The sequence below is a fragment of the Pempheris klunzingeri genome, chromosome 10, assembly GCF_042242105.1.
Source record: "Pempheris klunzingeri isolate RE-2024b chromosome 10, fPemKlu1.hap1, whole genome shotgun sequence".
Taxonomy (NCBI): Eukaryota; Metazoa; Chordata; class Actinopteri; order Acropomatiformes; family Pempheridae; genus Pempheris; species Pempheris klunzingeri.
Window position 1 is genome coordinate 7,416,647 of NC_092021.1, and position 13,945 is coordinate 7,430,591.

Below are 13,945 nucleotides of genomic sequence, written 5' to 3' on the forward strand. Positions count from 1 at the left end.
ACAAAATTAGCACTACGAGGTTGAGCCGATACGGGAAAGATGATGACGTGTCCAATTTTCCAAATTGGATAATGTTGCACTTTTTGACTGGGTTTTGTAAATGGCAGTGATAAAGTGTGGGTGACTAAGGGTTTGCCGTGCAGCCAGATTTAATCTTTTCATCAAGTCCTTGGACCCATGCGTACTAAGACATGTTTGACCAGTGTGACATATCACTCTGAAGAGTCTCCAGCAGTGTTTTTCCAAGCCCTTTCAAAAAGTCCATGAGGATTCCTGATTTCACTCTGAAAACATAACTTGAAAAATGATTATCACAAACATAAAGCTCAGCAAAAAGTTTAATAGCTTGTATGTTGGCTACGAGTGGAGTGGAGTGGCGTGGAGTAGATGGCGTACGAGTATAATCTGTTTGTTTGTATAAATGGACAGAGCACAGAACACCAAGACAAGGGAAAAAGAAAAATGTTTTTGGATAACTTTGATAATTTCTGTCTACATTCACTCCAAGGTCCAGTATGTGTGTGTGTGTGTGTGTGTGTGTGTGTGTGTGTGTGTGTGTGTGTGTGAGTGTGAGTGTGAGTGTGTGTGTGTGTGTGTGTGTGTTCCTGCATCCATCTAACTTTAAGCCTCTATGGCTTCACTGGAGGAAAGAAAAGTAAGAGCTATGCTGGTTGTGAAAGCGCTGCCCTGCGGGGAGGTCGGGCTGTTTGTGGCCTCTACTCTGGTTCTATTGCACCGTGTTCTGCAGGAAAACGCTGGAACTGGTGGACTGGTTGTGTCAAAAAGTCTGAAGTTGGAGTCCGGACTGAGCCACAGCCCCTCCGTCCTCCCCTCCCTCTCGCCAGGGTCTCCTTCCCAACTCAAGAGCATCCACAACGGTCCACCACCATGGAGGGGATCTTGCCATAGATGATCTGCTCTTTTCGGTTAAAGTAGAGCATGTTGATGGGAGACATCTTGGTGGGGGTACAGCAGGGGCCTGCGGTCCCTCTGGGGTTGGCTTTGTTCACCAGGTGGGTGTGCGGGTACTTCTGCAAATGCATGTACTCACACTCCCCGGAGCAATAGTTGGCCTTGTAGCGCTTTGGGGCAATAATCCAGTCCCATCCAAAGTCTTCGAAGTCCACTGTGAGCGGATAGCGGCAGCACCGGGACTCTGGAGAGTTCTCGTCACAGTCCAGGCCTGAGTCTCTCCTGGCACGCTTGGGGCCCTCTGTGATCTTCACCTCCATGAACGGTAGCTGCAATGACAAAGCGTGTGTGTGCGGACTTTAAAAATATTGCTGGTTCGCAAAAGGAGGCAGATGACAGCATTCAGTTTACATCTTTTGATCCAGTGCCCTCGACCTTTGGCAGCTGGTTTTCAAACATGGCACGATAATATTATGAAACTTTGAGTTTTACAGAAATTAAATCATCTGACGGTTGGTTAACCACAGCCGTCTAGGTATTCTAATTGCCTCAGAGCCCAGTGCCAGTATTTGAGCCGTGTGATAAGTGTTTGTCATTGATAGTAGCAGTGTGTGTGTGCAGGCAATTACTCTGATTTGCACAGTCACACAGAATACTTTAAGGAATGTGGGGCAGGTGAACTTTTATGTAATCAAGCTCTCAGATTTGAGGTTATTGTAGACTGGGCATTTGTCCAAATGCAGGTGTGCGCCTACATGGAGTCTGTGTTGATTAATCGCTTTCAAAAGTCTTAAAACTTGATTGCAGGAATGTTTAACCACCTGCGGACTCTGCAAAGCCTCTCTGCACACTAAAACCTCTGGAAGTCCAAAGTTAAAAGCTCTAACTGAACAGCAGTGAATCCAAAACTCTGCTTTTGAACCTTAGAAGAAACGTACTTTTAGAAATAGTTTTGTTTCTTATGGGATGGTCCAATTATTGGAATCTATTGCAATAACACTCATATTGACAAGAACAGGAGTCACAGAACTAGTCATGAACTAATCCCTGCCACCAGCACTTTGCAGTCCTGTAAGTTTACTGATAAATTAAAGAGCTAGTTGTCACCTGTAGAAAAACACTTGGCACCCAAGCTTTAAGTTTAATGTAAAATGAAGGTTCCCCTCACCAGTCCGTCCTCTCCAGCCTCTGCAGAGGTCACGGCCAAGTCGTTTCCCCTCGAATCGTATGCGTTAATCTCGATGCCCCAGTTGGTCTCCGGCTGCCGCAGCCACACAGTCAACACTTGTTTGACGTCTATACTTTGCCAAGAGCTGACCCCGGCATTCACGTCGATCTTCAGGGAGCGGATGCGTATGTGCCCGCTCCCGTCTGTGACCGGCATCAGGCGGGAGATTTGCAGGAACACAGTGGTCGCCTCGTCCGACGGGCGCAGATGCACCCAGAGCTGAGCCCGGACTATGCGACTGGCTTGAAACTTTTGATTAAAAGAGAAAAAGCAGCAGGTTGGTTCCCCGTCCACTTGGACGATGGAGTCGGCTGGAGAGAGAGAGAGAGAAAAGAGAGAAAGGGTTCTCTGTGTTCTCTATATACTGACCATGTGTGGTTGAAATTTACAGACAGAAATAAACTGGTGTGTATAAACATCCCTGGCACGACATTTGATCTCTGGAAGTGGGCTAATAAGGTTTAGAAAACCTCACAATCCGCACGCGTAATGGACCCGCGCGCCGTCTGCCAAAACGCCCCGACCCCACACACTGTTTTAAACTCTGGTGATGACAGTATATGCACTCTTTCAATGTCAAAACCTGCTAAAGCTACATTTTTTCAAAATAAAGGCTACTGACAGCGTCCCCCGCGCGCTCTGCTCCGTGCGTAAAAGCCTAGTTTGGAGACGTCTGCGCGCGTCCTTTTCATTGTGCAGAAAACAACAGCGAAATAAACACTTACGTTCAGTGGCCATCATCATTATTGTCTCCGTGATGGCATGCTCATCGTCCTCCTCCATAACCACATCCTTGTTGTCATCTCCCAGCACGTCGTACTGGTCGAGAAGCTGCTGCAGCGGCGGCGCTTTGGGCAGGAGCTGCTTCACTATATCTCGGCTGATATTAGGAGCTTCTTTCATTCGCAGTTTGCTCAGAATCTGAGATTTAATCGCGTTTAATCGCATGGTTTTAATCTGCTGCCGGACCTCGCAGGTAGCGCACTGCTCCGTGTCTACTGGGCTGCTGGTGGAAGGCTGCTCGTGCGTCTCTTGGTCACTCAAAACTACTGGACCCAAAGCAATCAGCAAGCTAAGGTAGAGCACAATCTGAGACAGATGCATTGTCTCTAAGGTGTGAAGCCTGGTTTGGAAAGAGATCCCTTGGTGTGTGCTGGACCTGATGCGCGACTGAACTGGGTTTGGATTAATGTCCCACACTGATAGGCATCATACTTTATTAGCGCACACCTTTTTATACTCCAACTTTAGCCTCTTTTGTGTCGTCAAAAACTATGATTGGCTGGACAGGCAACAATGAATTTTGACCGACTGACATGAAACCTTTTTTTCGTTGTCAAACCATAAAGGGATAGATACTGTGGGCATGTGCTGAGCACGTCCACACATGGAGAAATTCACTTTTCTTACGCGCAGAGACGCACAGCGGACTGTCTGTTAGATTACTCCCTCAGCTTATATCAGTTTACTAAAAGGAAACAACAGTGTAGCCTCAGTACTGCGTATTAGGAAATGAAGCTAGACAGGCAGTGCCGGGAACGGTTTGTGCTGTGAATACGCAAATGAATACACTTTAGAAAAAGTCTGTCCAGCAAACGTGAAGTGGCTTTGATCACAGGTACATGGGCGCAACTGCCTGGCTGTGGACACACATTTATTGCTTTTGGATAAATGAAGAGTTAAAAGTTTATTCGGTGCAAATCAAGTCTCTCCAGAGGTGTCAGTCAAAACGGGAAATGCATCTTCAGCCGTATAGAAATAAAAATAAAAAAACCAGCAAAAATAAGTGAAGTCTCTGGTCCAGGACTCTAAATCCTTATTGGTGAAACCTGATTGCAGCACATGCGAAGACAGCGCCATCGTGTGGTGAAGTTCACACACTCACATTAGGATCGTCAGTAGTGCAAAGGTGAGATGACCACCTGACTGCTTCTGATGAAAGTACAGCAGGAAAAGACTCCAGCTCGGAACAGGAGTATCAGTGACCCTGAGCCTAACCAGCTTCATTTATTTATTTACTCAGTTGCGGTCAGTGTCAGCTCACCTCTCCCTCTGTGTGACACCCTGCACCCTGCATGGTAGCACCAACACTCCAAATACAGGGACTGATAAACCTCTAATGATTACTCGACTCAAATCTGAGTTCATGAATTTCATCTAATAATTCATTCAGAGCTTTGGAAAGGAATACAAACTGGGTGGTTTATCAGACAGCTGTTTTATAAGTTGGTACAGCTTCCACTTATATTTACTTACTTATAACCAGTGGTGGGCCGTTAGGGCCTGCAAGGCCTTCTCTGCTGGCCTAAAGAAAATATCTGAATCACAAACTGATGTTAATTACATTTTGTCCATGAATACTTATTAAATAATTCCAAATGGTCTGTCCGCTTCCTTTCATAGCTTTTCCGATGGTTGTGCTGCTTCCAGACATGTATTTTCATATTAAAGCATTTAACCAATCACATTTCAGCCATCATTTGTTGCAAGGCAGGGTCAAAGTCAAAGAAGTCTGCCCGAAGGCCTTCACAATCCGTTCTGCAGGCCCTCTAACACAAAATAAATGTCAATGAAACTGTTGCTTCAACCAATCAGATTTTGTGTTGGTGTCACCAGGGCCCTCTAGCAGGCGTACGGCAACGCCACCGTATTCAGACCTGTTGATTGGATAGTCTAGATTGGATAGGATAGTGTAATAGCTGAACTGAACTGCACAAATAATCTGTACGACAGAGTAATTGAACTGTTTTTGAGGAAAGCGAGGAGGATGGATTTTGTTTACAAATAATCCGAGTTTTTGGTGAGTAAAATGTTGCCTAAATTTTCCTAAATAATATTGCAAGTTTATGAGATTATTATTGATGTTTTTTATGTGTGTCGCGGCTGTAGCTGCAGTAGAAGGAGACTTGTTCACCCCTGGTTTGTTATTCAATAAAGGCATTTATTGTGGCTACAGGAGTTATCTATCTGCGATGCAACGGCTCTTTATACTGTATTTCTGCATAATAAGATGGTTTTTATAACCATAAAATAGTTATTGATGGGTGGATTGATTCAGACGGAGCACTACTGAAGGCCTAGGTGTGAATTGCGCGGTCCGCCACTGCTTATAACGTAATGTTAATGTGCAACTTAACAAATTGTTGAATGATTAGTAAAATCACTTAAATTCATCAACATTATAATTATTATTACATTGTATATTTATATTACTTACGCTGAAAACAACTCCCACAAGGAAAAGTGATTAGAAATAACAAAAATATTAAAGCTGCCCTCGCACCTTTGTGCATGTCGGGGTGTGTGGCCGCTTTGTCCTGTTGCCGACCGTTCCATGCGGCTCAGAATTTTCATGTATTTTGGACAGTGCATCAAGGAGTTACACGTCACTATGTGGCGCTAGAGAACAGCCACTAATTGCATCCTACATTCCAGCATATGAAGTGTTGACTACACCGTGAAAATTTCATGCAAATCAAATGATGATTGGCACAAAAGTCTTACTTACTGTTGTCACTAGGTGGCGCAATGACTGTGGTCGCTAATTGGCATGTAGATGCGTTCAGGCCAGGAGTCTTATTAATCATGACAAGCTTGGAACAGATTGGATAATGTACACTGAAGATACAACAATTTCCTGTTTCATGGCGAACACGGCATCGCTACGGTGACAGTATTTGACGAAACCTCAAAAGCTTCATAAGTGAGCATCATCCATGTCTTGGGAATGTTTGGACCAAATTTGAGGTGGCTATAACTAACCTGCTGAGAGAGAGACGTCTGAGAATAAAACATGCACTTCCTCCCGCCACTATGCACATGTCTTCAGAGCCGGACAGTCGTCAAACAGTATAAATGTGGTGAAGATAGGACCTTGTAGAGTTACTGCACTTGTAATGCTCACGGCGAAGGAACATTTTCGATAAAAATTCATCGTGCCACCAAGGCCAAACAGCTTTTGACGAAAACTCACAGTTTTCACTACGGACCAACACGGTTCAAAGTCATTCCTGGCAGGGGTATTGAAGACTGAACACTAGTTAGCAAGCAAAGAGGTTGAAATGGGCAACTAAAAGGGGCTGAAATAGTCAAATAATGAAATAGCTCAAAGTAGTGGATAAACAGTCTGAAGTCATTTGCATGTGGATATAATCTAACTGTGTCATTTCTTTTCAAACTGCCAGATTTCTCCACAGAACCGTGGCACAGGGCAGACGGGCTTTGGCTCATGTGCTTGCTGCAAAAATGGCCAGATGTGGCTCCCTGGACATAAAAGAGCACAACAGGCAGGTCCACACACTTCACATTGTTTTTATTTATCCCAAATGACACACATATTGACTAACAAATGACTAACACATATCATTGAATGACTCATTAAAAGCAAAGATATATAAAGATATAATAAATGAAAAGAAAAACAGTGAAAAACAGAAAACGAGTGGAGAAACATTGATAAATAGTTACTCCTACAGGACACAAGGGGGCGCTGTGTCCTCAAAAATGCAAAACACCTGAACCCAACTTCTACCTGCACTGCGGAATGAACTCCCTGAAAAGAACTGATTACATTTTGTTTATGATGAACACATCTACAGAGTTATTGCTAAACTTTCCTGGCTGGTTGTGTCACTACGCTGCGACGTTTCTCGGGTCAAAGAAATGACCAGTGTTGCCAACTGCTCAGTAAGGAAAGTAGCTATAATTACAACAATTTTTTGTATAGACGGTTTTAACTTGACAACATTAACAACCGATAACGACCAAAAAGAGACAATAGAAAAAACTGTCAATGGCAATTTGAGAAAATGGTAGAGAATGCAGGCCTACTGGTGGTTCCCAAAGTCCTTTAAAGTAGTGATGGAGCCAGAGCTTTCAACTATCAGGTTCCTCTCCTGTGGAATCTCCGTCCAGTTTGGGTTCGGGGGGCAGACACCCTCTCTACATTTAAGAGTAGACTAAAAACCTTCCTTTTTGAGAAGGCCTATAGTTTAGGGCTGGCTCAGGCCTTGGACCAGCCCCTAGTTATGCTGCTATAGGCTTAGACTGCCGGGGGACCTATGATGCACTGGGCTCCTCTATCCTCCTCTTCCTCTCCATCGTTATGTCTCATGTCCGCTTAATGTCTGCTACTAACTTGCTATCTTGCCCGGAGCCTTTCTGTGCTTTTCTCATATCTCAGGTTCCTGTGGATCCTGGTCCTGGTTCTCCTGCTGTGGTTCTCAGGTTCCTGTGGATCCTGGTCCTGGTCCTGCTGCCTTTGTTCTCAGGTTCCTGTGGATCCTGGTCCTGGTCCTGCTGCTGTGGTTCTCTGGTTCCTGTGGATCCTGGTCCTGGTCCTGCTGCTGTTGTTCTCAGGTTCCCATGGATCCTGGTGCTGGTTCTTCTGCTGTGGTTCTCTGGCTTCATGAATCACTGCTACGGATCGTCGGCCACTCGTCATGTTTTTCAATATTAACATACTGCAAATTTTTTAGTCACTCCTTTGATTGTTTGATTGCATTGTTAGTGCTATAGTCGCTGTTAGTATGTTGGTTGCTGTTTGTCTTGTGTGTGTCTCTCTCTCTCTCTTCAACCCCCCCCCCCCCTTCTCTGAGCCTGGGTCTCTTTGAGGTTTCTTACCATTAAAGGGGAGTTCTTCCTCCACTGTTTCCTAATATAATATCTGATGTTTGCTCATGTGGGGATTCTTGAATCCTTAATTTTGAATTCCTGAATCGTTGGGTCTCTCTCTCATTAAAGAGTTTGGTCTAGACCTGATCTTTATGTGAAGCGTCTTGAGATAACACTGTTATGAATTGGTGCTCTATAAATAAAGATTGATTGATGAGCCGCTGACTGAATGAGCTGCCCAGCTGCCACAGCTCATCATGGGGGGGTTTTCAGGATGACCTTGATCTTGTCCTTTGTCCTCCTCTCTGCCACTGTCTCCAGGCTGTCCAGCTCCAGTCCAACCACTGAGCTCCTCACCAGCTCGTTCACCTTGTTGGCATCACCAGTCGACCACTGGGACGACAATTCTTCGGCACCGGGACAACGCAGGAGGTCTTCCACAGTTCCGGCACTCTCTTCAGCCTCAGAGGGGATTGAGGAGGTGCTGAAGAGGAGCTGCCAGCTGCCCAGCGCACATTTTCAGCATCCTGGGGTTGATTGTTGTCAGGTCCGCTAGCTTTGCTCCTCTTAAGCCTGAAGAGCTCCTGCTGAACCTGGTTGGTGGTGAAGGTGAGGCTGAGTGGGTGTCGATGGGGAGGGAAACACAGTCTTCAGCAGACGTGTGGATGGTAGCAGGGGTGTCGGGGGGGGTTGCTTATTATGAGAAGGAGCATGCTTTATATTTCATCTGTTATAGTTTTCACACTGTTACTATCAGAGGAAATCAGCGCCACCTATGGATTAGCTTCGCTACAGTGACAAACAAACAAGCTAGCAAACAACATGAGGAAAGAAAAGCCCAGCAACAGACATTAAACACTAAACACACTATTATTTTAAGTTTGTAACTCAGTGTATGATGTTGTATGATGTCTGATTAAATAACTATCTCCCCAGCGTTCACCAAGTCTGGAGTAAGGGGTTATGCAGAAAATTTTACTGAAAACCCACAAAAACAGGCTGCGATTTTGCTCATTTTTATGCACTTGGTTTAGAGGGAAGTGTTTTAGCCCACTTTGAGGCTCCAACCAGGTACTTTTGACAAAGTGGCCTTTTATTTAGAGTTAAACTCACCTTGTTGTAATAAATCACTAAAGGTTCACAAATGATCAATTTCACATTACACTGAATCCATGACCAGTAAAACACAGGATTCTGCTCCAAAGTGGGTCAGCCCTCAATCAGAAGGTCGGGGGTTCGATCCCCGGGTCAGTGTGTGAATGAGGAGGTCATGTAAAAGCGCTATACAAATACTGACCATAGGTGGATCCATAGCTTTGCCTTTTCATCAGTGCAGTTAAGCCAATGCAAAATCACTCACAATATAAAAGACATAGGAAACAAGATTTAGACAAAACCTCTTTAAGATATAAGACAGTGACAGTGCTGCTTCGCTCACTGGACATCCAGCAGGAACATGGAGGCAGATCCTGTCAGACAGATGAAGACCTCAATATAAAACATGTCAGAGAGGAACTGCTGGTCTACTTTTACCTCAAATCAGTTTGACCATTATCTATTAACTCTTTCCATAAAGAGCAGCAGCATCATAAAAATAAAAACAACTTCCACTTCATTTTATGTCTTTATGTAGAAATAAGTGCTAAACTGAGGCTCTCATACAAACAGTTCTGTTTGGAGCCACAGCCGATTCAGGTTCTCCTGCTGCATCCTGGGAAAACACAAAAACAGCACAACTTTTATCAAAGAGTGACCAGACAGAAGGTTGAAATTGTTCTCTTCATTTTAAATAAAGTTTGATGTGACAACATCCTGTGTTCATATTTACTGATTCCTCAACTCTTCCCACCAGACACCTGGATACTTTTATTTTAGATTCTCCCTTTACAAACAAGCACCAATAGAGAGAATTATCTATTGCAAGAATTCACAAGTCTTCAATGTTTATTGCGCTCCAATTCCAACATTTAGTGACATTAACATTACAGAGCTGTTTTCTACCTGGAAATCATCATATTAGAAAAGTGGAACAAGTAGTTCAGGAAGAAATCAGAGTTTGATGTGGGTGAAAATGATTAGCTCTGTGAGGAGAAAATAAAAGCTCACATTTCATGTCTAAACACATTCATTTGATGTTCTAGGTAAAGTTGAGCGTTCGTGTCCCACAGGTTCTTCAGCCCAGAGGAGATGCCACCTGCAACGGAAAGATTTTCACAATAAAACTACAGCTCTTTACTCAAGTAAAAAGGAAATAAATGACATTATAGATGAAGTTCACCTGCAAACAGACTAAATGTGACAATAAAGTTTGTGATTTCTCACTTCAAAGCTGCTTGATAAACTTTCTGTGGTTCACCTGATCTCAGCCACAATAAACCACTAATTTATTAATACTTCCCTGAGCTTTTGGTCTTTAAACTAATTTAAGAGAGTTAAGTTTCATTGGAGCAGGAAAACAAACAATCTTTGTCCCTTAACTGCAACACGCTCCCACCGTTCATGGCACCAAGTGATTATTTTTGTCTCAAAGGGCTCAGCAGAGCGGACACACCTGAGCTCCAGGTGACACCACAGGGAGCAACGCCACTGCTGCCTGATCTGCTCCTGAAGAACATCCCGTTACAAACAGGCCACATGCTAATGCTACATGCTAACACTAGCCACTGATTAGCCACATGGTGAAACTGATCAGTGATTATTGACCCTGTAGTCCAGTCATTAGCAGCAAACTCACTGCAGACACACTTACTAATTAAACAGGACTTTAATTAATGTTACACTAAGTCTGAGCTTTAACTCTCCTGCTACAGCAGAGTGTCTATGTGTCTCCTTTCTCCCTCTGAAGCAGCAGCAGCTTAACAGGAAACAGCTGCGAAGATCGATGAGGAACTTCTGGAGGTTCTAGGTTCACAGAGAACATCAGAACCATCACTGTTTATTACAACAGTAATCTGGTACATTTGTTCCCAAACAGGTTCACCAGCCACAATGAAACCACCAATACATCCAAAAATCCTAACATATATAATAATATAATAATATATAATATATATATATACATACGCCCTTATTAGCACATATATATTAGCATATATCCGCCTCAAACAGCAGTAAAATGTAGCAGCTGTGCAAGTTAGCTAGCATTAGCTAATTAGCTAACAACTGACCTTGTGATTGTTCGGCCATTCAGCCTCAGACTGACCTCATTAACCAAAACCAACTCCGTGTCTCCATGATGTTTTCCTCCTCTCGCCCTCCAAAGACTTTACGAAGCAGAAGCAAAGCCTCTGACTTTTTGTAGCTGAAGGAGAAGAGCCGAATGCCGTTGGGAGCGCCGCATCTTCTGACTTTTATTGTGATGGGCACACCATGCGGCCAATCACATGGGAGAACAGAGTAGGATCATACCATTATGTGAAAGTAGGAAGGGCGACGCTCTGAAGACAACTATTGAGGTGGTACAGTCCAGGTACAGAGCCACAGAGAGACAGGGAGCCGGATTTAAATGCAAGCGGGTTGGGAAAGAGTGAACACTTGACTTTTAGTTCAAGCAATGAGTGAAAACCGTAAAAGAAGCAGCATCTGGCCTTTATTGATTTATTTGATTTGTTTGCTGTGGTTCTGTGTTCAGTTGATCATTCAAAGGTTTGATTCAAATATTAAACAATAGTAACTGTATTTTTTTTTGTAACTAAATAGTTCTCATTGTTCCAGGAATCATTCCAGCCGTGTCATAAACACTGATTTATTGTATGTTGATGGATATAACAATAAATGCACAATGTAAACATACAAGAATTATGACAACTGAGATATTTGGTCGTATTATTTGACCTCTGCTCTTCAGACACGTCACAAGGATCTTTGCTTCTTATATATCACTGCCAATGACCACATATATTAATACCATGTACATAGTCTGCACATTATCACACAACTTTCTGAGACTCCATTGATGTATGTCAATAGAGATGTGATGTATGTAATGGAAAGAATAATTCAATGAAGTATGTTGCTACTATATATAAAGCTATTATTCTTCCACCACTCATTGTAAACCAGTTCACTTGACTTACATTGTACCTTTGAGACTGCTTTTACCATAAATATGGTAATATTTACCATTCATTACTATCACCTTTCCATGTACACATTTCTTACATTGGCTACGATAAATATCCAGAAAATGTGGAGTGGACATATGGACCAGCATAAAGTCCTACAGCCTGGTCAGATGGCAGCTGCACATGCACAGAGTCTCCTTGTCATCACGGGAGTACAGCGATCCCAGATGCCTGATCCAGCAAGCCCTTTTTGTGTTCATCATATGTGTACATTACTGGCTCGTTGTTCTTCATCGGGGCCACCCACACATCACCTCCTTTGGGATGCATTTCCTTACATTTGATTGGGTCCTTGCACCGCTTGGTGCTCGGGCCCTAATAAAATCTCACAGTGGGTCAAAAGTGAGTTAAGCCAAAGCCAAGCTGATCTGATCCTCCCATTTACAGAGTTTGCACTTAAAAAGGAGACAACTTATTGTTGTATAGTTCTGATTGGTTGTTTAACCGATTTGGTCAGCTGTCCTGTTGTCCTGCTCTTCAGTGGACTTACGCCACAGAAGTAAGTGATAAAAGCCTTTTCTGTTAGTAAGAAGAGGCCTGTTACTTGTTAATTGTTGCTGCACAGGTGCTCTTATAATGTATAATCTTATAATGTAGTTAGAGATGATAAGACAGCATTTCTTCCAGGATCATTATTATTTAAATACATCATCTCATCTCATCTCATTTTCTATACCGCTTATCCGTCAGGGTCGCGGGGGAGCTGGAGCCTATCCCAGCTGACATTGGGCGAGAGGCGGGGTCACCCTGGACTGGTCACCAGCCAATCATAGGGCCACATACAGAGACAGACAACCATTCACACTCACACTCACACCTACGGACAATTTAGAGTTACCAATTATCCTAATGTGCATGTCTTTGGATTGTGGGAGGAAGCCGGAGTACCCGGAGAGAACCCACGCTAGCATAGGGAGAACATGCAAACTCCACACAGAAAGACCCCGGGTTCAAACCGGGATTTGAACCCAGAACCTTCTTGCTGTGAGGCAACAGTGCTAACCACCACAGCACCACCACGCTGCCCTAAATACATCATATAAATTGATATTCACTTTTCTGTGTGATATCAGGTCCATTATTACACATCTTTTAATGCATGGCAGCAACAAAGGAACAGTGCAGGTGAGAATGACACACAGTGCATAACACATATAGAATAAACCACCCAACAGTATATAAAGTAGCTGAATACCCCCAACATGAAACTCACTGCTTACACACATACACACACACACACACACACACACACACACACACACACACACACACACGTGCATCAGTAATAATGATATAGACATAAAATGTTAAAAACAAAGCACAATTAGTGTTTTTATTTACTGTATTAGTTTTCTGGTAACAGCTTTTCTATATGTAATAATTTGAATGCACAACTTTGTTAGTTTTACTGAAGTAAAGATGTCTGTTTTTTGATGCAGTGTTTGAGTGTCGCCGCCAGATGGCAGTGTTGCTCCAGGCCGCGGCGGTGCGCAGCGCCCGGACCCGCTCTCCTCCTCCTCCTCCTCCTCCCCCTCACCCCCTTCCTCCTCCTCCTCCTCCTCCCTCTCCTCCTCAGCACCGCCGCTGCAGCTCGCTGACTGCCGCGGAGCGTCGTTTCGCTGAAGTCAGTCCAGACCTCTGATTTCCTGTCTGCCGGAGGAGCTCCACTCGGAGCTGACCTACGTGAAGCCAACAGGGAAGCCGCCTGCTGCTCCACCAGCACTCGGATTTTTTTATTCTCTCCTCCTCAGATGATTTGGAAATGTGGTGCGGAGCGCTTCATCCTGCAGCCAAAACCTGCGATCAGCTGCAGCAGCAACTTGGGAGATAATTGTGTTTCTTTGCACGGTGCATCCAGTCAATGACGGCCAAGTTCGAGTCGCTCGGATGCTGTTTGAGGCGCTGAGCAGAGGGCAGGACACCAGATGATGTCCGGATTATTCTTTACTTGAACGACCTTGGGTTTATTTCTTTTCTCGCCGGATTGTTTGTCGGTGGAATGGAGAAAAACCTGCAGCTTTTGGCACACTCTGTTAAAAGTATGTACAGCTCTGCAGGAGCACAGCAC

The 13,945-nt window shown here is 44.0% G+C and overlaps 1 protein-coding gene across 1 annotated transcript; it reads right to left on the bottom strand.

The window, feature by feature from the left end:
- Positions 1–320: 320 nt before the first annotated feature.
- Positions 321–3,309, bottom strand: mstnb (myostatin b). Its single transcript, XM_070837777.1, has 3 exons — positions 2,866–3,309; positions 2,081–2,451; positions 321–1,241 (listed from the first exon to the last, which is right to left on the bottom strand). The coding sequence occupies exons 1-3, from the start codon at positions 3,242–3,244 to the stop codon at positions 861–863; spliced, it is 1,131 nt and encodes a 376-aa protein (XP_070693878.1). The 5' UTR covers positions 3,245–3,309; the 3' UTR covers positions 321–860.
- Between the last annotated feature and the right edge of the window lie 10,636 nt (positions 3,310–13,945).